Source organism: Guillardia theta, assembly GCF_000315625.1.
Source record: "Guillardia theta CCMP2712 unplaced genomic scaffold GUITHscaffold_31, whole genome shotgun sequence".
NCBI lineage: Eukaryota > Cryptophyceae > Pyrenomonadales > Geminigeraceae > Guillardia > Guillardia theta.
Genome location: NW_005434643.1, coordinates 517,918 through 538,740, shown reverse-complemented (window position 1 = coordinate 538,740; position 20,823 = coordinate 517,918). Strand labels below are relative to the sequence as shown.

At 53.6% G+C, this 20,823-nt stretch overlaps 8 protein-coding genes across 8 annotated transcripts; 4 read left to right on the top strand and 4 right to left on the bottom strand.

Moving 5' to 3' along the window:
* Positions 1-774: 774 nt before the first annotated feature.
* GUITHDRAFT_152470 (hypothetical protein) lies at positions 775-2,050 on the bottom strand. Its single transcript, XM_005833250.1, has 6 exons — positions 1,887-2,050; positions 1,556-1,834; positions 1,450-1,508; positions 1,346-1,397; positions 1,209-1,274; positions 775-1,147 (listed from the first exon to the last, which is right to left on the bottom strand). The coding sequence occupies exons 1-6, from the start codon at positions 2,012-2,014 to the stop codon at positions 1,099-1,101; spliced, it is 633 nt and encodes a 210-aa protein (XP_005833307.1). The 5' UTR covers positions 2,015-2,050; the 3' UTR covers positions 775-1,098.
* Positions 2,051-3,435: 1,385 nt separating this feature from the next.
* GUITHDRAFT_86800 (hypothetical protein) lies at positions 3,436-4,981 on the top strand. Its single transcript, XM_005833249.1, has 2 exons — positions 3,436-3,487; positions 3,532-4,981. Exon 2 carries the CDS (start codon positions 3,628-3,630, stop codon positions 4,828-4,830), a length of 1,203 nt encoding a protein of 400 aa, XP_005833306.1. The 5' UTR covers positions 3,436-3,487; positions 3,532-3,627; the 3' UTR covers positions 4,831-4,981.
* GUITHDRAFT_163045 (hypothetical protein) lies at positions 4,964-6,761 on the bottom strand (the record flags this gene model as incomplete). Its single annotated transcript, XM_005833248.1, has 1 exon — positions 4,964-6,761. The coding sequence occupies one exon, from the start codon at positions 6,759-6,761 to the stop codon at positions 5,145-5,147; it is 1,617 nt and encodes a 538-aa protein (XP_005833305.1). The 3' UTR covers positions 4,964-5,144.
* A 1,173-nt stretch (positions 6,762-7,934) lies between these two features.
* On the top strand, positions 7,935-11,146 carry GUITHDRAFT_107932 (hypothetical protein; the record flags this gene model as incomplete). The annotated part of the gene is made up of 14 exons (XM_005833247.1): positions 7,935-9,305; positions 9,465-9,515; positions 9,615-9,652; positions 9,703-9,846; positions 9,898-9,949; positions 10,001-10,070; positions 10,240-10,292; positions 10,338-10,385; positions 10,531-10,577; positions 10,631-10,742; positions 10,795-10,842; positions 10,892-10,960; positions 11,006-11,060; positions 11,115-11,146. The coding sequence occupies 14 exons, from the start codon at positions 7,935-7,937 to the stop codon at positions 11,144-11,146; spliced, it is 2,190 nt and encodes a 729-aa protein (XP_005833304.1).
* A 329-nt stretch (positions 11,147-11,475) lies between these two features.
* Positions 11,476-11,847, bottom strand: GUITHDRAFT_107931 (hypothetical protein; the record flags this gene model as incomplete). Its single annotated transcript, XM_005833246.1, has 1 exon — positions 11,476-11,847. The coding sequence occupies one exon, from the start codon at positions 11,845-11,847 to the stop codon at positions 11,476-11,478; it is 372 nt and encodes a 123-aa protein (XP_005833303.1).
* A 1,198-nt stretch (positions 11,848-13,045) lies between these two features.
* GUITHDRAFT_107930 (hypothetical protein) lies at positions 13,046-13,450 on the bottom strand (the record flags this gene model as incomplete). The annotated part of the gene is made up of 1 exon (XM_005833245.1): positions 13,046-13,450. One exon carries the CDS (start codon positions 13,448-13,450, stop codon positions 13,046-13,048), a length of 405 nt encoding a protein of 134 aa, XP_005833302.1.
* A 958-nt stretch (positions 13,451-14,408) lies between these two features.
* Positions 14,409-14,771, top strand: GUITHDRAFT_107929 (hypothetical protein; the record flags this gene model as incomplete). The annotated part of the gene is made up of 1 exon (XM_005833244.1): positions 14,409-14,771. The coding sequence occupies one exon, from the start codon at positions 14,409-14,411 to the stop codon at positions 14,769-14,771; it is 363 nt and encodes a 120-aa protein (XP_005833301.1).
* Positions 14,772-15,738: 967 nt separating this feature from the next.
* On the top strand, positions 15,739-20,277 carry GUITHDRAFT_107928 (hypothetical protein; the record flags this gene model as incomplete). Its single annotated transcript, XM_005833243.1, has 10 exons — positions 15,739-16,617; positions 16,671-16,814; positions 16,867-17,787; positions 17,836-18,096; positions 18,651-18,737; positions 19,191-19,241; positions 19,516-19,690; positions 19,922-19,978; positions 20,026-20,099; positions 20,212-20,277. The coding sequence occupies 10 exons, from the start codon at positions 15,739-15,741 to the stop codon at positions 20,275-20,277; spliced, it is 2,715 nt and encodes a 904-aa protein (XP_005833300.1).
* Positions 20,278-20,823: the final 546 nt, after the last annotated feature.

The following is a 20,823-nucleotide window of genomic DNA, read 5'->3' as shown; positions in this document are numbered from 1 at the left end:
CGCGGCAAGTTGATTGGCCCCGGGACTCGCCGGGGCCGGGCCGGGAGGTGACTCGGAGCCTGGGACGGTGAAGATCCGCCGATGCTCGGGGGGGGGGGGCCGCGCCACTGAATCCCCGGAGTCGCCCCGGTGACTCGGAGTCCGTCACGGCGTACGGTCGGACTCAGTCAGGGAGTTGCAAACTTGAAACTTTCAAATGTGAAGGTATCAGTTAAGTTTGGCACGCGGCAAGTTGGGCGGGGACACTGCCTGAGACCGCAGTCGGCAGGATTGGGCTGGCCTGGGTTTGGTTCTCCGAGGCTGTCTTTTCTCTTCTCGCCGTTTGGCCAGCGGCTGCCGCAGTGCGACGGCGGCGGCGTACAGTGTGGCAGGGTCAAGCCTCCTCCGAGGCTCGACTCTCCTGATCACCGATTGTCCTCGTTCTGCCATGCCAGCCGGCGCCGCGCGATCAGACGCCGGGCCGGCCATCCGACATGCCTTCCCGGCCGCTGGTACAAGATCGGACCAAGTCACTAGTAACAGTAATCAGGCTAGTAGTGACCCAAGTTTCTGCTGAGTCGGACAATGACCTTGAACTTAAGGTACCCACCCTTGTTCCGAAGTTCATTTGTCATTATTCAACATGTGGAGGAATGACGATTTGAATGAATTAATGACTGTGGATCACATCTGAAGCAACATGGCTTGAATGTTGCATATATTTCTTGACTTCATGTCCTTACTACATCCTGAGAGTTGTCACAGCTGGCTTGTATGGAGTGAGCTTTCCTGTGTCACATCATCATACTGAGTTTACTTCGTTTCACAATGCGCAGTTGCTGAGTCATGATCAGAGCCCCACAGGAAATGGGACCCCCAAAACCAACAAGCTAACGTAATGCCGCTGTCGCTGTCACAGTGCACCTTAACAGTAAGTAACACTGAAGCATGACCGCCTGTCATGTGACGGCAACGGTTTGGCGGACTCCCGGGAGGTTAAACTTCAAGCTTTCTACTCAGAGTCATGAGTCGCAGACCCCGGCACTCAGTGTGGCAGTCGACCGTCCTGTAACTTCGGAGCACTCGCGCGGCAGCGGCCATAGTCCGCCGCTAGCAAGATTAGACATCCTCGCCACCAAAATGACGGAAATCGTTTGGAGTTTGATACCTGCGTCTAAATTTCAGTTTCTTTCTGCTTTTCAAGGCTGTCACAAGTTGCCAAAGTATACCTCGGACGATTTATTGGTCTACCAAACGGAGAAAACAATCCAAAACCAAACGAACTAGCAAAGTCCCTGGGGCAAATCTCAGTGATTGGAGAAATCTTAGAATGAACGGAGCAAAAGCTGAATCAGACAAGACACACCTCATAATTGATCTTTCCATGTCTTGAAATTGTCTCAATACGTCTTGGGCATCTGCATGATTGTAAAAATGACTGAAAACTTAGTGAAACTTCATCAGAGCTACCCGTTTGCACTGAACTGCTTTCATGTGAGTCTGCTGAGGTTGAAGGGTCGAAGTATCTCCTGCAAGCATCCATCACACGGAACATTGTACATCTATCATCAGCTGCCTGTAGTATCTGTTTTCAAAGTTGGAGCTGTCAGACGGGAGGGTTTCTTCACTCTCTGTATACGGTGCACGCTCCGTCAGCCCATCGAATCTGCTTGTGCCGCCGAACGGAGAGAATCTGGAGAAGATCCCAAGGGGAGAGGCTGGCCAGTCTGATAGCGAAGAAGAATGGTCGGAGTCGCTCAAAGGCGCCCAAGTAGAATCTGATCCTTCACCCCTCCGCTCCTCTAGAGGTCTCCCCGGGCACTGCCTAAAAAATCTCTTCAAGTTCTCACAAATCCTGGTTCTCAGTCATCAATATCCGTGTACAGACAAGTGCATTGCAGTTCGACCTGCTTCCGTCGCTTCCGGTGCGGCAGCTTCTTTCAATCTGTTCAGTGTAGTAGCATCCATCAGCACCCGTCTGAGATGAAGATGATGTTGAGGAGCTTGAGCTGTATGAGAAGGTTTCTCCGAGCATATCCCTGCTAGAGTTGAGTCAAACCTTGGGTTCCTGAAGCCTGCCATCAAGAAGGAGGTCATTCGAGAGGGACCCCAAACAACGCAAAATAATGTCAATGATCAAATATCGTGTCATTCATTACGCACCTCTTCTTCAAAATTTCCTCTTTGCAACATCAAACTACACCAATTCTGTCGCACTATGTCTTGTTGATCGGTCACACCTTCAATTGATTTCTATTTCACGACACCCACCTGCTATTTGCATGCTCTGAGCTTTACCTGGGCCTCATGGCGTTCTGTCTGTTTGTTCCTTCCTACTTTCCTTTACCATCTTACTCTCACGCTCCTGCTCCTCCCTCTCCTTCCTGCCCACTGGATGCATATTTGGTAGAACATTTACTAGAACAACGTTACATAATCGTTACATTTCCCGGCGCAACCGGCCCCGGGCCGAGCCCACGAGACTCCGGTCTGAGGGAAATGTTTTAGTCAACACAATCCTTCTGGAACAAGGAGGACCCACCCCTCCTCTGAAATTTCACCCCCACCCACCGGTTCTATTGTGTACCCACCCTTTGAGGGACTTGCTACACCCGATTTTTTCATTGATTGCTGCCTTGAGCTATATGCATGAGGTTTACTAATTAAAAATGAACAAGTTTGTTCTGCCCTTTGTCACTTACAACTACCCACCCTTTCTTTTGAGCATTGCTCCCCACCCCCACCGTACTGGTGGCCCCTTTCACATCCTATCGCCGTTTCAATCGCTTCATGCCCTACCAGCGGCTTATCCATTCTCCCAGTGAGAGCCGAGTCCGCGGGCAGAAGTAGGATAAACACACCTCAAACCATGCTGCGTTCCTCTTCCCCCTCTTTGCTGCCGTCCTATCTGCATACTGAGTTGGCTCGGGCGACACAAAACACATACCTCACCTCTTACGCTGTAACCATTGCAGTAGTCCTGTGTTTCGGGTGGTGTAGCACGAGTTGAAGTGGTAGAGTATGCCGCACAGATGATTTGATTTTTCCTTTAACTAATGCTTCCAATGATCTATTCCTGTTACATTCTGGTGGTAGCAAAATCGAAACTGCTGATGTTTTCACTTTGCTCCTTCATGCAAAGATAGTTTATTGCAAAAGTTGCAGGTACTCCCTTCCTTTGAAACTATCTCTGCACACTGATTATTTGTCCTTTCATTTGTATGCATGAAATCGCACCTTACCTGCACTTGATTTTGCGACTTATGCTCATTTTCTCACCCATCTTCTTTCAATGCGACTCTACAACTTTTGCGACGTGCAGCAAACACATGTTTGAAGGGTTTTGCAGTTTGAAGTCTTTTCCTGCAAACTATTGAGTGATGGGTGTTTTGACCAATCACAAGCTTTCTAACTCACATGGTGTGCTCATGGTATTGATCTCCTGCTTTCGTTCTCAGATGTTTATTTTGAAGCCGTAGTTTACTTGGGCAAAGTAAAAATTGCCAAGGTATATCCCATGGTGCTATCAAAGCATCCTAATTTTTCTACCAGATAGTTGTCCTTGCATGAGATTATCCATTCTTGTTGTCGGAGACGAGACAGTATCGACATCCAAGGACATACTGGACGAATTGTTTGCATCAAGCCATGTCAGGAATTGATGTTGATGAGGAGACAAAACGTGCCGAATGCGAGCACTTTGAAAATGTGATCAAGGCTTTCCTGTTCTACAGAGAACATGCTTTGAATGTGGTCAGCAAAGCAGAGGTGAGTTTTGCAAGGCTGCCACCTCAGCACCAGGCGATACTCAGTCACTTACCTTCCAAGTTCTCGACTCAGAAACGTTGTGTTGATGTGAATCAGCAGTTTCTCAATACTATTGTGGCACATGCTAGCAGCTTCACGGCGAATAGCCACTTACTGCAGGGGGCGCAGACAGAATTCCCGTTCATAACCGGTCAGGGCCTGGACATGGACAAGATACGATGTACATTAAGACAGTTCGTTAGAGATTGGAGTGAAGATGGTCAAGCAGAGCGCGTTCAGAGCTATAAACCGATCACAGATGCTCTGGAAAGCTATTATTCGCATTATCCCATGGATCAGCGCTATCGACTCCGAGTGCTACTTCCTGGTGCTGGGTTGGGCAGACTAACCTACGACATCGCAAAGCTTGGCTTTTCAGCGCAAGGATGTGAGTTTTCGTACCAGATGCTGATCTCATCCAACTTTATTCTGAACTACGCTCCTGGGGAGAAGATGCTTGCTCTGCATCCTTGGGTGTTGTCGTCGTCTAACGTATGGGATGCCGATGCACATCAGTTCAAGCAAGTTCTTGTCCCTGACGAGATGCCAGGAGGGCTTCCTCCGAACGTCGAGTTCAGCATGGTTGCAGGGGATTTCTTGGAAGTGTACAGGAATCAGCGAGGGGAATGGGACTGTGTCGCTACCTGTTTCTTCATCGACACTGCGTCAAATGTGGTTCAGTATGTTGAGCATATCCACAGTTTGCTTGCAGATGGAGGGATCTGGATCAATCTCGGGCCTCTTCTATATCACTACTCGGACTCAGCAGACGTGGACTCTACTGAACTCTCATACACTGAGCTGAGATCGCTCGTTCTGCATTTCGGGTTTGAGATCAAGGAAGAGGCTGAGAGGACCTGCTACTACACGCAGAACCCGAACTCCATGATGCATACCATCTACAACTGCGCCTTCTTCGTGGCTATTAAGAAGCCTTCACGCGGCTTCGTTCCTACTCCAACCTCCGTTCCCAATGTTTCGATGACTACCCCCTATGCTGGCAACCCTTCACCGCAGATGTATGCAGGTGAGAGACTCTTGTAGAAGCGATAGACGTGTTGACTGTGGCATACAGCTGTAACCGGCTCCGATGCTCACGTTGCAGCTCCTCCTCCACCGCAGTGAAATAGTTGCGATCATTATTCATTCGGACGCTAGTCGTTCTACCGCAAAGTTTAAAGCGATGTTTTTATTCTCTTTCAACCTCCTACTGATCTCCCTTACATGTGGAAGACCCCAAACTTAACTAAGTCACTATCAAATGTCTGGAGACGATCGCAAAGCCTCTCTGATTGGCGCGATCTTGATCAGTGGAAGCCTCCACGAATTTACAGATCAGAAAGTACTCTAGGGACGATTTAACAGAAGCCGGAGCTGCAATCGTCCATGTCCTTCCTAGCGATGGCACGTGCAGCAGCAAGTTCCTTGCGGATCTTGGCATCCTTGGTCACCTGGACAGCATGGAAGCCATGCTTGTTGCCGGGGTCGTTGCCGTACGTGATCTCAGGCTTGATCTTCTTCTCGCTCAACACCTGCATCCTCGCCGTATCTTCCTTGCTCTGACTTGCGCTTGTTTCTCGCTCAGCCTTCTTTTCAATCCGAGCATTGGCAGCAGCTTTGCGCTGCATGGCCGCAGTGTGCAGGGCGTTGTCATGAGACTGCAACGCGTCAAAGTAGGAGAGCATGCTGTGTTGGCTCTGAGCCGCGTTCCTATTAGCCGACTGGAGAATATTCTTGTGCTCAGCTACCGCTTGAGAGTTGAGAGTATCGTAGTAACGGTCGATCGCTGACTTGGCGGCCTGAGATGTGAGGAGGGCTTGTTTCTCACTGGCGGCTTGCTGCTGCTTCAGACGAGTGTACTGCTCATTGTAGAACTTGTTCATGTCTTGCCTTGCAGAGACGTCAGTCATCTTGTGGGGCTGTACCTCTTTCTTGGAAGCTGCGAGCGTTTGAGCGTGTTGTGTGGGCTTCAATCCAGTCTCGCCCAAGTCTCCGATGGGAGGCTTGAAGTCAGGAGCTACACCATTCCTGATGCTTCCCTCTCTCCCTGCCGACGGTTTGGAGGAATGAAACTCAGAGTCTCCGAAGGCAAGAGCTGAGGACTTCTCGCTGGCAGCTGCTACCTTTGGTCTCACTACCAGCGTCTGAACCTTGCTGTGCTTCAGTCCAACTTCACCAAGATCGCCGAGGGGAGGGAGGAAGTCCGGCGTCTTGCCTGCCCTCACGCTTCCCTCTCGTGCACTTGCCTGGGGCCCGGAGTGAAACTCGGAATCACCGAAGGCCAGCACAGCTCCATGTTTCTGAATAGGAGTTTTGGGCGCTTGAGCAAGGCCTTCTTCTCCTAGATCACCAAGAGGAGGCTTGAAGTCCGGCTTCACTCCTCCTCGAACACTTCCCTCCTTCGATTGCGATGCTTTCGATGCATGGAAGGATGCATCTCCAAACGCGAGCGAAGCAGTGCTGGTTTGCCTCCTCATAGGTTTCTCAGAGAGGCCAATCTCCCCAAGATCTCCGAGGGGAACCTTGAAGTCTGGCTTGATGTTTCCTCTTACACTCCCTTCCCTCGTGCGAAAAGCCTTTGACTCGTGAAACGAAGAATCACCAAACCTTAACACGGCTGCGCCGTTGGGAACTTGTGCGAGTTTTGTACTCTTTCCTGCCAGACCGATCTCCCCGATGGGTCCAGGAGGGGCGACAAAGTGAGGAGCGATCTTTCCCCTTACACTGCCTTCCCTCTGCTGCGGCAGCACACCGGCTGCATGGAAAGAAGCATCGCCGAACTTGAGCTCTGTGTACATCTGGGACAACTCCTTCCTCCCCGAAGTGCTTCCCGAGGAGTAGAACGCCACAGCCACCAGAAGACCAGCTATGGATAGACAAGCGACAAATTTCCTCAAGAGCCTCTGGTATCCTCCTCTCTCCTCCTCCCGCCATCCCGCCATGGGCCTGACCAGCGACGCCTCCCCCCTCGCCATGTTTGCCTCTAAATCCGGCGCTCCTAAAACTTCAATTTAAAAGTAGTACGACGTGAGGTACTTCTTTGTACGGTACTTGAAAGAATTGGTACGAATATTAGTCAATATTATATTTTAATTGAACATTGAGTAAAGAGTACGAAGCTCTGGAAGGCCCGCCTGACACTGCTCGGGCCCGGGCCCGGAGTTTTCACTCCCCACAGTATCGAAGCTGGACAAGGGGTGGGTCATCATGTGAATTTCTGGCGGTTCAAAAAGGGGTAGATAATTATGTTTCTGGGGGGTATGGTGGATAATTTTGTTGGAAAGCTGAAGCGTCCAAGGGGTAGGGTGATGGAAACCCCCCTGCATTGAGGGGAAACAAGGGGTACACCATCATGGGGGTCTACGAAGGTAGTGAAGGTTTGTTTTCCGAGGGTGGGTGGGCGGCTGGTTCTATTGGGAAAAATGCTAGGGCGCTTTGTTCGGAGAGGAAGAGAGGATGGTGGGAAAGATAGCAAAGGGAAACGAAGAAGATGATGAATGTTACCAACAACAAACACATCGAGAAGTCTGATCGTTCATACATGTCCTGCGTGTCCATGAAGTGCACGAGTCAAGTTTGTTCTGATCTGCAAAGGTGGCTGAAAATCGTACATTGACTGCTAGTCTACACAAGGAAAGATGTAGTCATATCAGGAGGGAGCATATGTTACATAGGATTGAATGGTACAGCTACCTCTGTGTTGAAGTAGGTAGGCACATGATTGCTCTCCATATGACCAGTTTGAGCAGATCAATTTCTGTCCAAAAATCCCAAATACAATCCCTTGCACATTTCAGCGAGGTTGTCCGACAGACGTGATAGGAGGGCACCATTCCTGAATTGAAACCATGGCTGCCAACATCTTATACTCAGGTGATCACTGAGACTGCCTGTCCCAGCATCTTCTTCCTACTCTTCCTCGTCTGCCTATCGTTGATTACTGTACTTGCGGACCCTCCACTTTCACCTCCGTCATCGCCTTCTCCTCTTCATCCGTCTACACGCTATCCTTGTGTCCTTGTGTTTCTCCTGGTATTCTTGACCGCTACTGTCGCCTCGTCCTCCAACTTCTCCACCTCCTCCTCGATTTCGTTGCTTTGTAAGGCTCCTGACATGAAGACGTAGTTGACCTGCATCGCATTGGAGCCATGAGGGGCAGAAGGTTCAGAAACAGTCTGCTCGGGCACAAATCACTTGTCGACAAGCTAACTCTCCACAAAGAGCTAAGAGGACATGCTGGGTGTGTGAACAGACTCTGCTGGAACGAGACTGGAACCAAGCTCGCGTCGGTGTCCGACGACTGCAAGTGCATCATATGGGACGTGAACAGGAATTCTCACCTCGAGATCTCGACGGAGCATGAGAGAAACATCTTTGGCGTTGCGTTCATCCCAGAGAGGAACGACAGCTGGATCGTGACCGGTGCCATGGACTTCCAAGTCCGGCTCCACAAGATCTCACCGGACGGGGACTGCAAGGGAGAGCTCTTCTCGTACCACACTGACAGGGTGAAGGACGTCAAGACCATCTCTCAGGAGCCAAACTTGTTCTGGAGCGCAGCGGAGGACGGGACGATTCGGCAGTATGACCTCCGAGTGCCGGCCGGCAACCCTGGCGGGGCGAGCGGAATCCTTGTAAACCTCCAGAGAAATGGCGGCGCCGACTTGATAGAGTTGAAGGCCATAGATGTGAATGCAGCGCGGCCATGGTACCTTGCTGCTGCGTGCAGCGACCCTGTTGCAAGGGTGTACGACCGGAGAATGTTGAAACTTCGTTCTGACGAGACCCCCGGGTGTGTGTGGGAGTTTGCGGTCGAAGACTCCCCTAACCAGCTGCTCTTCAACACGCATGCGACGTACGTCAAGTTTAGCAACTCAGGTCATCAGCTTCTTGCCAACTTTCATGCCAACGCTGCATACTTGTTCGATCTGGACAGGCCGGAGGACCCGCAGCAACGATTCTCCAACATGCTCGACCCCGAGGCTGCGAACAGGGTGGATGGGTTGTTCCCTCGTGAGATTGGAAGTTTTGGGGCAGAGTTTCAAGGCTGCTTTCCGAAGCGCTCCTATCACTTCTCCAATCGCCGGACGTACACGGAAAGGGAGAGGGAGACGAACAAGACCATATTCATGTCCGTCCATGATGACATCAGCGCGATGAAGGAGTGCTTATCCGACAGCATCGATGACTGCAGTAGAGCCATCGCCATGCTCGGTCAAGGGACCTCGGTGCTGTCGGAGGTCTGCAGGCTGAGGATCTTGCGAGGAAACTTGCTGTTGAAGAGGAAGTGGACCGCAGACATACTGCTTGCTCTCTTCGACAGTCAATTCGTAGAGGCTAGCGAAGAGGGGCTGTCGGAAGACAACCTCTTACTGCGCCTCAAGTGTCTACAGCAGCTGGAGAGGTATCAGGAAGCATTCGAACTGTGCGCGGAGTTTCCGGATCTCTTTCACAAGAACAAGAAACTAAGCAAGATCCGCAAGAACATCAAGTCCAAGATCCAGGAGAACCATTACGAGGTGAACTAGCCCTTCCTCTCATTTCTTTCTTACATTCGCGCCACCACGGGGCCCAACCATGTTTCTTGTCTCGCGTTGACGATTTTGTGGCGTGTAACGTTTTGTGCCATCTTAACGAGCCTGTTGCAATCATTCGCTCCTTTGAATTGAAAACCTTAGGTGCAAAGGGAAGACGACGAGGAGATGGAAGTTTGCTCTCAAGACCAGGAGGTAACAGACGTCCCCTGCCCCCTGCTCCCCTGCCCCCCTGCTCCCCTGCCCCCCGTTGACCCGTCTCACCATCTTCATCTGTGCTGAGAGCTACTGCAGGCAGAATCATCAGACGAAGACAAGATGGAAGAGAACAGGTATGCGAGCCTTGAAAGCATCGTCGGTAATTGACGAGCTACCCGCCCAGCTCAAATGCAGCAATGAAGTGTGAGGCTGAGGACAGGAAGGAGGGTGAGGAAGGGAATTCAACCGGAAGAGGCGCATCGATGCGCAAGGGAGAGCAAGGGATCTACCGACCTCAAGTTTGCGATCCCAAGAGGTTCCGACAGAGGTCTTCCTCCTCCTTGGACAGTGTTAACCGTTGAAAACTGTACCCTCACAGGTACCTCGGCCACGCGAACGTTCAGACGGACATCAAAGAATGCACGTTCATGGTAGCGCTGAGCTTCGGTTGACAAGTACGGCTGTGTAACACAGTGATGCAGGGCAAGGACGACCAGTTTGTGGTTGGAGGAAGCGACGATGGGAAAGCGTATATATGGGATCGCAAGACTGGTGAGCGCAGGCAGTAGAGACTTGCGAGCAAAGGGAGCGAGCAAGAAGCAGAGAGACAAAGAAGAAGAGGGGAAGCGATGCAAAGGGAGGGGAAGGAGATAGGCAGGAATGGGCAACGAAGAGATAGGGTAGACTGGTTGGAGCAGGCTTCTGATTCCAGTCTTTGCAGGGAAGCTTCTGCGTATTCTCTCTGCGGATCAAGACATTGTCAACTGTTGTCAGGTGCCTGCAGCTACGACGATGTCTGCTCTGAACGAGAAATGGCAGGCCAACCCACATGAGTTCTTGCTAGCTACAAGTGGGATAGAAGACCATGTAGCAACCTACCTCTTCTCTTCTGCCGCCTTACTGTCGTCCCCTACCCTCGCACTCTTTTCCCGCCTCCTTCCTTCTAAGTTCTCGAGTCCCTACATCTTTCGTGGCCTCTTCAAGGCTCGCTCTGATGTTCTTGTCCCAACAGGTCCGTCTATGGCGGCCCAACGGCAGGATTGGCGTCATAGCATCAGAGTAGTCTATCTCTGCTACGGCGGCAAGCGACTGACGCGTGCCTTCTCCACCAGGATGAGGGGGCGAGACGCGATGGAAGACTACTCGTCCGAGGACGAGGAGGAGACGGACTGGAAAACTGCATCTAGAAATGATGATGCTTCTTCGCCACGGGAACAATTTTGTGTGAGTTCCGTGCAAGAAACTTGGCGGAGGTAACCTTCTGATCCCACTCCAGGTGAGCGACGAGAAAACCTTGAAGAAACATGTCGAGCTGAGTCAGAAGGTCAAATTGTTTGCTAGCTCCGCTAAACCTTGGACCTTATTCATCTCAGAGCCGTCGCTCCGGCAGCAGGGCACGGAATATTCCATTCCCTCCCGGAATCCTCCTGCAAACACTCCAGGTGACCTCCAACCCTAATCCAACCACAACATGACGTGTAACGCAGCAAAACATGGTGTACGACCCAGCCACAGATATGCTGGAAGTACGGAGCGGTGCAGGTTCTCCTTGCAGACTATGATGACATGAGGGTTGACTCGAGCTCACAGCAGCAGGGCCTCGACTAGTTTCCTGCAGGCAGCAGTGACGGTCTTTCGTATCGTCTTGTCCTCGAGTGGTAGCGGTAAAGGATATAAAGTGTAGCTGATAGCACCCCTTTCACCTCTCACCGGAGGCCCCTTCACTCTCGAGGCAACTTGACGTGAGATCGGGACTGCTGCTCTAGACCACTCAGTTTGATATTGCAGAATGACTTGAGGGAAACTACAACGCTAGAGAGGGATCGACGGCGCATGAGAAAATCAGGTACCTTTCGAGCACCAATTCAAACATGCGCCGAGAAAGACGGATTCAAACAATGCGGAAAAAAACATGCTCGTGAGAGTTTATTGTTATAATACCAGCTCTATGTTACATCTAAAACTTTCGCAAGCGATTCAAGCAAGGCAGCCTCCTCCCGTCCACGCTCCCCCCTGCCTCTCTCTGTAGCCTCTCGATGTACCCTATCGAGTGCTCCAGCGCCCTCAGCTGCCTCCGCTTCGTCCACGACAGCTTCCCGTACTTCTCCTCCAAGTTTCCTGCCTCGAGCCCCTTGGTCGCGTCGCTGCTGATGGGCTGCTCGCTCGCGTCCTCTGCGCCGGGCGATGCTGAGACGTCAGGGGACGGGGTCTCGTCCGGGGTCTGGCTGTCGGAAAGGGAGGGGGAGCACAAGTCGAGGGGCGTTGATGCATGTGCGGCGGCGGTCTGGATGAAGACGGCGCGGTCGATGGCGAAGGTGTTGATGCACATGGTAAGGGAGGAGGAGGAGGAGGAGGAGGAGTAGAGGAGGGGGAGGGAAGAGACGGAGAAGCTGTTCGGGCTTGCTGGCTCTGACAGAGCGTTAGCTTGTGGAGAGGGTCGAAGGGGTGGAGGAGGTCTGAGCTAGATGGAGTTTGGGGGCAGGGTATAAGTCACGAAGGGGGCAAGGTGGAGGGGAAGAAGGGTGGGTGGTATCTGTTTGATTTAGAGGGCGAAGGTGAAGGGATGTATATTATATCCTATATCTCGAATAGAACAATATGTGAGCATGAGTGAGGTCAAAACAGAAATAGCCTCAGCTTTCTGTGGATGGGGTAGAGAGTAGTACCGAATCTGGTTTTGGTCTTTTACTACGCATTTCACAGAGAATTTCTACCCTACCCACCGCGTATCTTCAAGATTCGCTCGTTCCCGGATGGTACCCCCCTTATCTCCTCAGGTGTACCCCCATTCTGTACCACAAACTCTCAACATGAAAATTCCGCTATCTACCCCACCCACCGATCATCGAAGGCGCAAGACTCAACGGTACGTGATCATTCGCACCGAGCTGGAGGTGTCTGACACGAAGAGGCCTCAGTCGCAGTCATTCCTCTATGTGGCCGTCATGGTCAGTCTTGCCCCACCTTATTCATGTCAGCCTTTGCCACCTACAACGTCTCTTATCCGACTCGATATCCGTACCGGGACCATACGGTACCGTCCGATCGCCGTTCGGGCGCTGGTTGCCCCGGCCGGGTCCACTGAGCCCAGGCCCGCCCTCGATGAGTGGAAGGCGAGTTTGAGTAGAAGCCTGGGTGAGCCAGAGTTCATGTGGAGATGCTAGCGGCGGCGAGTTCATGTACTACGGTAGAGATGCTAGCGGCGCGGCGGCGGCGCGTTGCCGCATGACTCTGTGAACAGCAGCGGTCGAGGCTGTGCATTTTAGCAGTGGCCACCACTGTCAATCAACCAAGAACACCGGTCTTGGATGTGCACACAGCGTGACTAGCACCCACTGCCGAATCAAGGTGATGAAGCTGTTTCATCGTGTGATCACACAGTAACTTCAGCTGCGAGTGCTGGATGGCAGCAAACAGGCAAGAGCTCGAACTACTTTGTGATAGAGGTGATGGCTGTGTAGTTCAACTTGTGGCTGTATTTTCAACTACATCGAGGTCGAGATAGCTTTCAGTCATACTATATGCCACTATAGAGTCCTAATCGTTGAACAGCTCGAACTTTCGCAAAAGCGAAGCACCTGAAGGCCGGGCAGCCTCCTCCCGTCCACGCTCCCCCCTGCCTCTCTCTGTAGCCTCTCGATGTACCCTATCGAGTGCTCCAGCGCCCTCAGCTGCCTCCGCTTCGTCCACGACAGCTTCCCGTACTTCTCCTCCAAGTTTCCTGCCTCGAGCCCCTTGGTCGCGTCGCTGCTGATGGGCTGCTCGCTCGCGTCCTCTGCGCCGGGCGATGCTGAGACGTCAGGGGACGGGGTCTCGTCCGGGGTCTGGCTGTCGGAAAGGGAGGGGGAGCACAAGTCGAGGGGCGTTGATGCATGTGCGGCGGCGGTCTGGATGAAGACGGCGCGGTCGATGGCGAAGGTGTTGATGCACATGGTAAGGGAGGAGGAGGAGAGGAAGGAAGGAAGGAAGTGAAGTGGGAGGGAAGGGAGGAGCTTTGCCTCTCAACGCTCTCGGAGAGCGGAGGGCTCAGCGGCTTGGGTCTGCGTGTGCCTTCAGGTTGCAGTTCCTTCAGTCCGGAAACCTCTTGTTTATATAGCAAAGCACAGGGAAAGCTTCGAAGGCACGTAATAGTACAAAAGAAGGGGTGGGGGTGGGGTATTTCTGGTACTGACCGTATCGGACAGTTTACTACTGGGACAGGTGTATCTGAACATCTCAGTCATACAAGGACTCCGTGAGCAGAAACATCCCGCTGACGACAAGTCAGAGGGTTCCTGACATGAAGCGGCCTCAGTCGCTGTCATGCTTCAAGGTGGCACCGGTTCCTGCCTCCCACCTCTCTCCTTTTCGTTTCAGCGGCTCCTCCACCTTCAGTCGGAATTACCCGAATCGCCGAGGGTTTGAAGCAGTGCTGTTTCCCGAATGTGAGTCCAACGTACTTTCAACATCAGTCTAAATGTGGCTTTCAGGAGCAGAATCGCCGGCCCGTGACTGTCACAGGCTGTGCGGGGCCGCCGCCCGTGATGACCGGCCATGTGAGTTACAACCGTGAAGTTAAACCGGGGTTGACTGCGTCCCGGAGCGAGAAAAGGCAACGGTTCGGGAATTTCCTACGAGAAGTGACTGACACGAAGAAGCATGACGGCGACTCCACTCTCTTCGATTCGGGCTCGGATTCTCAGTTTCTGTACCACCCTTCCACCCCCCTTAGAGACTGGTTGACGACCCCGTCATCCTACTTGTGACGGATTTCCGCTCCCCGACTGAGGAAATATCCCTGTCTGGTCCCCAAACATAAACTCCGTCCATCCCTGCTTTCCTCCCTTCCCTCCCTCCCTCCTCTCTACTCCTCCTCCTCCTCCTCCCCACCTCCTCCTCCCTTACCTCACCATGTGCATCAACTCCTTCGCCACCGACCGCGCCGTCTTCATCCAGACCGCCGCAGCACATGCATCAACGCCCCTCGACTTGTGCTCCCCCTCCCTTTCCGACAGCCAGACCCCGGACGAGATCCCGTCCCCTGACGTCTCAGCATCGTCTGGCGCAGAGGACGCGAGCGAGCAGCCCATCAGCAGCGACGCGACCAAGGGGCTCGAGGCAGGGAACTTGGAGGAGAGGTACGGGAAGCTGTCGTGGACGAAGCGGAGGCAGCTAAGGGCGCTGGAGCACTCGATAGGGTACATCAAGAGGCTACAGAGAGAGGCAGGGGGGAGCGTGGACGGGAGGAGGCTGCCTGGTCTGGACGCTATCTGATGATCAGTATGCCAGGGGTGATGTAACATAGATCAGTCAGTATAGGACCGTACATACGACATAAACGCTTTTAAAACAAGAGGCTCATCCCTTCGAATCCGACTCCTCAGATTTGCCTCGTGTATACGGTTCATTGTACAAATGATCCGTTCTAGATTGATCTTGACTTCTGGTGAGACTATTTGCCTCTCACACTTCCGTGGCACAGAATCTGTTTATGACACAGTCATGAGAGCCGTGTATCATTATCAGCCTAAAACCCTAAACTATTGTATCATCAGCCTTCAGGCTTCATTCTCTGAACCGTCACTGGCTTCAGCGTATCCCCGGCGGGAGTCCGAGGCTGGGCATCATGGCGCCACGCTCCTCGGAGTCTTTTCCTTAAGTTCCTCCCGGGCCCCCGGAACTTCCGCTGACGGAAGCCGGGGGCGCAGTGACTCGGCGCCGCCCGGCGCCGGCGGTTGACCCTCGGACATCACTGAGTCCGATCATGATGCCATCATCGGATAGCCGCCCGGCTCGGACTCCAGTTTAACTTCAGTGAGTCATGTAGTAAAGGCCCGGGCACTGCAGGGCCCTCATCCGATCGCGGATGATCCGATCCGATCGGAGTCCCGGGATCGGACCGCAACAGTCACGGTGGCAAATGAACTCGGAGGGCCAACAGTTCTGGCAGACAACCGTTGAACTGCGGCCAGAGCCGGGCCGCCCGCCTGCGGCGAGGGCCATCGTGCCACGCTCACCGGCGGTCACCGGGTGCCGGCCCACTCAGACGGTCCCCCGGGCCGGGCCGGGGCGGGCGCGGCCGCCGGGGCGGCGCCCGCCGCTCACAGGCTCACCCGGACCTGACTGAGTCACTATCTGAACGATGAGGCGGGCTTGCTTGTTGAATTGAAGGAACATGGTGATGGCGCAGGATAGTTGAGGGGCAACGGGCGAGGCGCTGAGAGCTATCGCAACCCCCGGCATGCAGAACGACGACGATCAGGATGACCTTGTGCTCCATGGCGAGGAGCTTCCTCCTCCTCGTCCTCAGCCCATTGAGTCCAGTATAGACCCTGCCCCCGCTATTCTCAACCCGCAGCAAGGCGGCTTCCTTGAGTCGGGGGAGGGAGGAGAGAGGGAGGTCCACCGAGATCGATTCCGACGTTATCATCCTCCTCCAGGGACAGCAAGAGCGTCAACGCCTCCTACGGACCAGGGCACCGTCAGGACTCCTGGCACTGGAGGCCTTCTCCGTATACTCACTTCCCTTGCAAGCAGCGGGGTGGTAGAGCGCTTCGACTACGATGTCTTGGACATGGAGGATGAAGGAGCACAGGAAGGAGCGTCAATGGATCACGCAATCAGTCTGCTCGAGGAGCTTGTTCCTGGGTTGACCAGGGGAGAGATCCGGACATCCATCCTACAGAAAGGGGAGGGAACAGCCGCGGTGGTCGCTGCCAGCATCCCTGGAGAGCTCGGAAGCTTCTCGACGACAGTGGATGGAAGAGGATGCGTCACTGGTGCTCGTGTGGAGAAGGTGACTGGAGCTGCTGCCGGCATGGAGCGATGGACGCACACGATACCAGGAGGAGTGCGAGATGCCGTGATCGAGTTCTATCAGGATGGAGGGGCGCGGGAGATCGTTTCGAAAGTCAGGGACGGGGATGGGGATGGGGATGGGGATGAGGCAGTGGAAGGGGAGGAGGAGAAGTGGATGCAAGTTGTATCCTCCTCCTTCGGCAAGGCAAGCGACCAGCTCGCAGCTGCCTTCATGTTTGAGCCTGCCCTTCCTGTTGGAACCATCGTTACTAAGATCCGAGGAGGAAAGATATTGATCCTTGGAGACTACTACGGCTGGGAGGTAGGATATGAAGTATGTTGCTGCTCCTGATGATTCCTGTGCTGTGTTGGCAGGTGATTGAGATGCTCATTCGATTCACTGCCATGTTCTTCTTGTACGCTATCCTCGTCATCCTCTTCTTCGGCTTGATCTATCCTGATGAAAACGGAAGCGCTACTCCAGGATCGATCACATTCCTTATCCTTGCGTCCAACCAGGTGGGACGACTGTCTGCGCTCGCTCGCTCGCTCCCCTGACCTCTTCGTGCAGCGGGGGAACCTCTCCTTCTATGTTTCGTTCCTTTTCCAGATCATCTTCATCTACGTCGCTATCTTCTCTCTCCGACGGGCTCGAAGGGTGGGGAGGATGCTGGCTCTGCGGCAGGTGATGCCGGTCAAGGGGTTTCAGCTCTGCCTGGCAATGGGGAGGAGGGCGAAGTCGAGTGGGCTCATGGAGACCCTCGAGGCAGCGCTGAGGGAGGGAGGGGTCAATGTTTGGACCAGCAGCTCGTACGTGCAGAACGCAGAGAAGAGGGGGAGGCAGATTATGCATGCGGTGAGCAGGTCCTGCTTCCAGCTCATCGTCCTCTCCCCCGATCTCATCTGCTCCTCCTCCGACTGCGTCCACATCCTCGAAGCTCTCCGTGGCCCGCGGAGTCGCTCTATCTTCTACCTTGACAGGTCAGCGGACTGGCTCGCTTCCATCCATGGCAGGACCCTGGAGGCGAACCACGTGGACAGGATGGAGGAGGCGCTGAGACGGCTGGGCTTCAGAGTTGTGAGCTGCCCGAAGCTGCTCCTGCAGCTGATAGACTCGCTGTATCTCCACCCGGAGGAGGGATCGGAGGAGGAGGCGCTCCTGACACAGTGGTGGGCCTCCTCCCCCCCTGCCTACAGCAGCTTCACCCTCCCTACCTCCCTCTCGTACGGGATCTGCTCTTCCAGGACCGGGTCCACTGTCTCCTTGTGCGGCCTGCAGGGTCACGTCAATTTCTCCTTCTCCGGAAAGCTCTTTCCTCCTTCCCACTCCCTCCGCAACGGCTGGTTTTACCTTGCAAAGTCCAGCATCAGCAGCAGCAGCAGCAGCAGCAGCAGCAGCAGGTCTTCGCCTCCTCTCACGCGCTCCGACGACGTCGAGCTCACTCCTGCTCCACTTGCTTCTTCCTTCTCCTCGCAGACCCAGCGAACCCAGGTGTGCCCTGGCTGACCCTTGCAGCAAGGTTCTGAGAAGTTTGAGCAGGTTCACTTCGAGCTGGGAAGGATGTTCGGCGTCTCGTGGCTGGGTCTAGCGGTCCTTCTTTTCGAGGTCTGCATCGGCGGTTTCATCCTCCTCGGCCCCTACTGCGGCGACACTTTCTCTTCCTACTCGCGAATCTTCGGCAGTCAGTACGGCACTTGCCAGCTGACAGGTCTGGGCTTGTCCTATCAGCCGCCCCTATTCTCCCCCGCAAACTTCACAGCTGCTGAGGTCGTGGTGGGGACGTGCTGGGCGACCTTTCAGGTAAGGGGGAGGGAGGGCGGGAGAGTCCTTTCCCAGCTGAGAAGACGGCGTCAGATCTGTTGCGAGACCTGTAGGTCGCGTGCAGGGTGCTGGGGGTTCACGGTCGAAGGGGCCCGTTGCGTATTTACTGATGGCAGCAGCTGGAGTCCGCCCTCGGTCTCCTCCTCCTCCTCCTCCTCCTCCTCCTCCTCCTTCTCCTCCTCTTCCTTCCCCCCTCCCCCCTCCCCCCTCCCCCCTCCCCCCTCCCCCCTCCCTCCTCTCAGTTTCTGCCTCTCTCTCTTCCTATTTCAAGAAACCTCCTCTTTCCCTCACCCTCTCTTCATGCTCCTTGACCTGAGTTTTGCCCCTGGCCTCGTGCTAGTCCTCTTCCGTTTCACTGTCTTTCTCTCTTCCCTTTCCTTTTCTCCTCCATCCTCTCCTTCTCTTTCTCATGATGTTCGGATCCGTCTCCCCCCAAACCTCCCCCGGTCCTCCTCCTCCTTCTCTTCCTCTCTTTCCTCCACTTGTGCTTTCGTCCTCATTGTCTCCTCCTTGCTGCTGACCAACTCGAACAGGATGCCGGTGCTCCCGCTGAGTTTCCTCCTCCGAGCTATGTCTGCAAGGGATGCCTGTCAGGTCGACTACTGACAAGCAACGAGCTGGTGCGAGGAGGATGCTGGAAGCAGGGGGGAGGGGGGGGGGAGGGGAGGAGGAGGAGGGAGGGGAAACAGGAGGGAAACTGGAGGGGAGAAGCTGATGCAGTGTGTTCCTGTTGACATTTTTGCAGTTTCACGTTTATCCTCCATACTTCTCTTTCCTACAAGTGATCTCTCTCTGTTCTTTTCCCCCAGCTCCCCTCTCAGCTGACCTCGACCAACGCAGATCATTGCCCTGTTTCTCTTCCTTAACGCCCCTGCCGTCCTGTGGCGATTTCTTGACTGTCGTCTTCATCACTCATCGGAGCTCCTGGTCCTCGCTTGCTCTCCTGTCCTCTCCTGTCCTGTCTCTCCTCCCCTCTCCTCTCTCTTTCCTCCTCTGCTGTCCCGTCCTCCCTCCTCTTGTGCTCTGCTCTGCTCTGCTCTGCTCTGCTTTTCTCTTGTGATTCTTATCTGCAGCCCTTGTTTCTCATTGCAGAGGAGTTTCGCCGAATGGACTTGAGCCTGCATGTCAGTCTTTATTCCTGATCCTGCTCCTTGCGATCATCATCGTCCTATAGCTTCTGCTTCCCCTTTCGACATGTTCTACTTTACTTCTCTCTACCCCTCAGCTTCTTTTAGCTCCTCCTCTACTCTCCTGCTCCCGCTTCAGCAACCCTCCGCCCCCCCCCTTCCTCTTCCTCTTCCTCTTCCTCTTCCTCTTCCTCTTCCTCTTCCTCTTCCTCTTCCTCTTCCTCTTCCTCTTCCTCTTCCTCTACTTCTTTCTCCTCACTCATCCTGGCAGGTCTTCACAGACTCGCACGGGCAGGCGCTCGAGACACTTTCCCCGCTCGTCTCCTTCCTAGAGAGTTGTGGCCTCCGCGTCGCTGTCGCTTCCGACTTGGCTCACGCCGCTGCTTCCCCTGACTTCTTCGTCCTCTTCCTCACCGACTCAGAGTCTGCCGCTGACTACTGGAAAGGTACGGACATCTTCCTCCTCCTCCTCCTCCTCCTCCTCCTCCTCCTCCTACTCCTCCTTTTCCTCTCCTTGTTCTGTCTCCGTACCATGCTCTCGTTGCCTCCCCACCTCACCCGATCTTCTATCTCCTTTTCTTCCATCTCCTCCTCTCCGTCACCTCTCATCGTCTCGCTGCCTTCTCGCTCCCCCATTCTCTCCTCTTCCCTCCTCGTTCCTGATCCAACCATCGCAGAACGACACCGGTTTGACTCAGCTCGGCACCTGCTCGTGGTCTCTTCCCGTGCTCTAGGTGAGTCTCCTCCTCCTGCCCCCCACGAGAGCCTAAGGGATGTCAAGGGTCAACCCCGCAGCTCCTCGACCTCGAGGTCCTCGTCGTCGAAGAAGAAGTCTTCCTGCATCGATTCAACCAGGTTCCTTGCGTCTGCCGCCGCTGCTGTTGCCGCTGCCGCTGCCGCTGCCGCTGCCGCTGCCGCTGCCGCCTCTGCTGCTGCTCGACACTTGTTTTGATTATCGGATTTGCAGAATCTCATCGCTAAGACGGCAGTTTACATCCACAAGAGATCTCTCAGAGCTGGAATTCCTACTTGACTTGCGTCCCTCCCTTGTTTGCATCTTTATTCCTAGTATACTATCCTCTCCACTTTCTCCTCCTCCTCCTCCTCCTCCTCCTCCTCCACCACGTTTTGATACTGATTTGATAGCTATGCTAGTTAAAAGATTCTGGGTACCTGACAAGAAGAAGTATTCTCTATGTTGGCTCAACAACATGGAGGATGCTGGAAACTTTGCTGCCCATACATACTGTTGTTTGAAAAACTGCGTCATAAAACTAAGATTAAGCATAACTGACGATATACTGGAAAAGATTTGTACACTTTTAGTGTTAATGAAACCACAAAACCCGTTACTACATGACTGCAAAAGTTTCAGATGAAACCGGTCTAATTTGATTCGTCAGGGAGCAATAAACACGTTTTTTAGCTGTTTTTAAGCTACTAAAAATTATGTGTGAGAGCTAGACTAATTCATATTTAAGCAATACCACCTTGAGAAAGTGAGATTTGAAACATGAAATTGAATAGAGCCCAATGGATGTATAATAGGATTTTGAGGGTTCATCTCTAATTACCTGAA

Excerpts from the sequence above, each read along its gene's own strand:
- GUITHDRAFT_152470 (XM_005833250.1), bottom strand. The coding sequence starts at position 2,014 with ATGCTCGGAGAAACCTTCTCATACAGCTCAAGCTCCTCAACATCATCT. Across the intron at positions 1,509-1,555 it reads TTTGAAAACAGATACTACAG|GAGATACTTCGACCCTTCAA; the intron begins GCAGCTGATGAT and ends GGATGCTTGCAG. Across the intron at positions 1,398-1,449 it reads AAGCAGTTCAGTGCAAACGG|ATGCCCAAGACGTATTGAGA; the intron begins GTAGCTCTGATG and ends ACAATCATGCAG.
- GUITHDRAFT_86800 (XM_005833249.1), top strand. The coding sequence starts at position 3,628 with ATGTCAGGAATTGATGTTGATGAGGAGACAAAACGTGCCGAATGCGAG.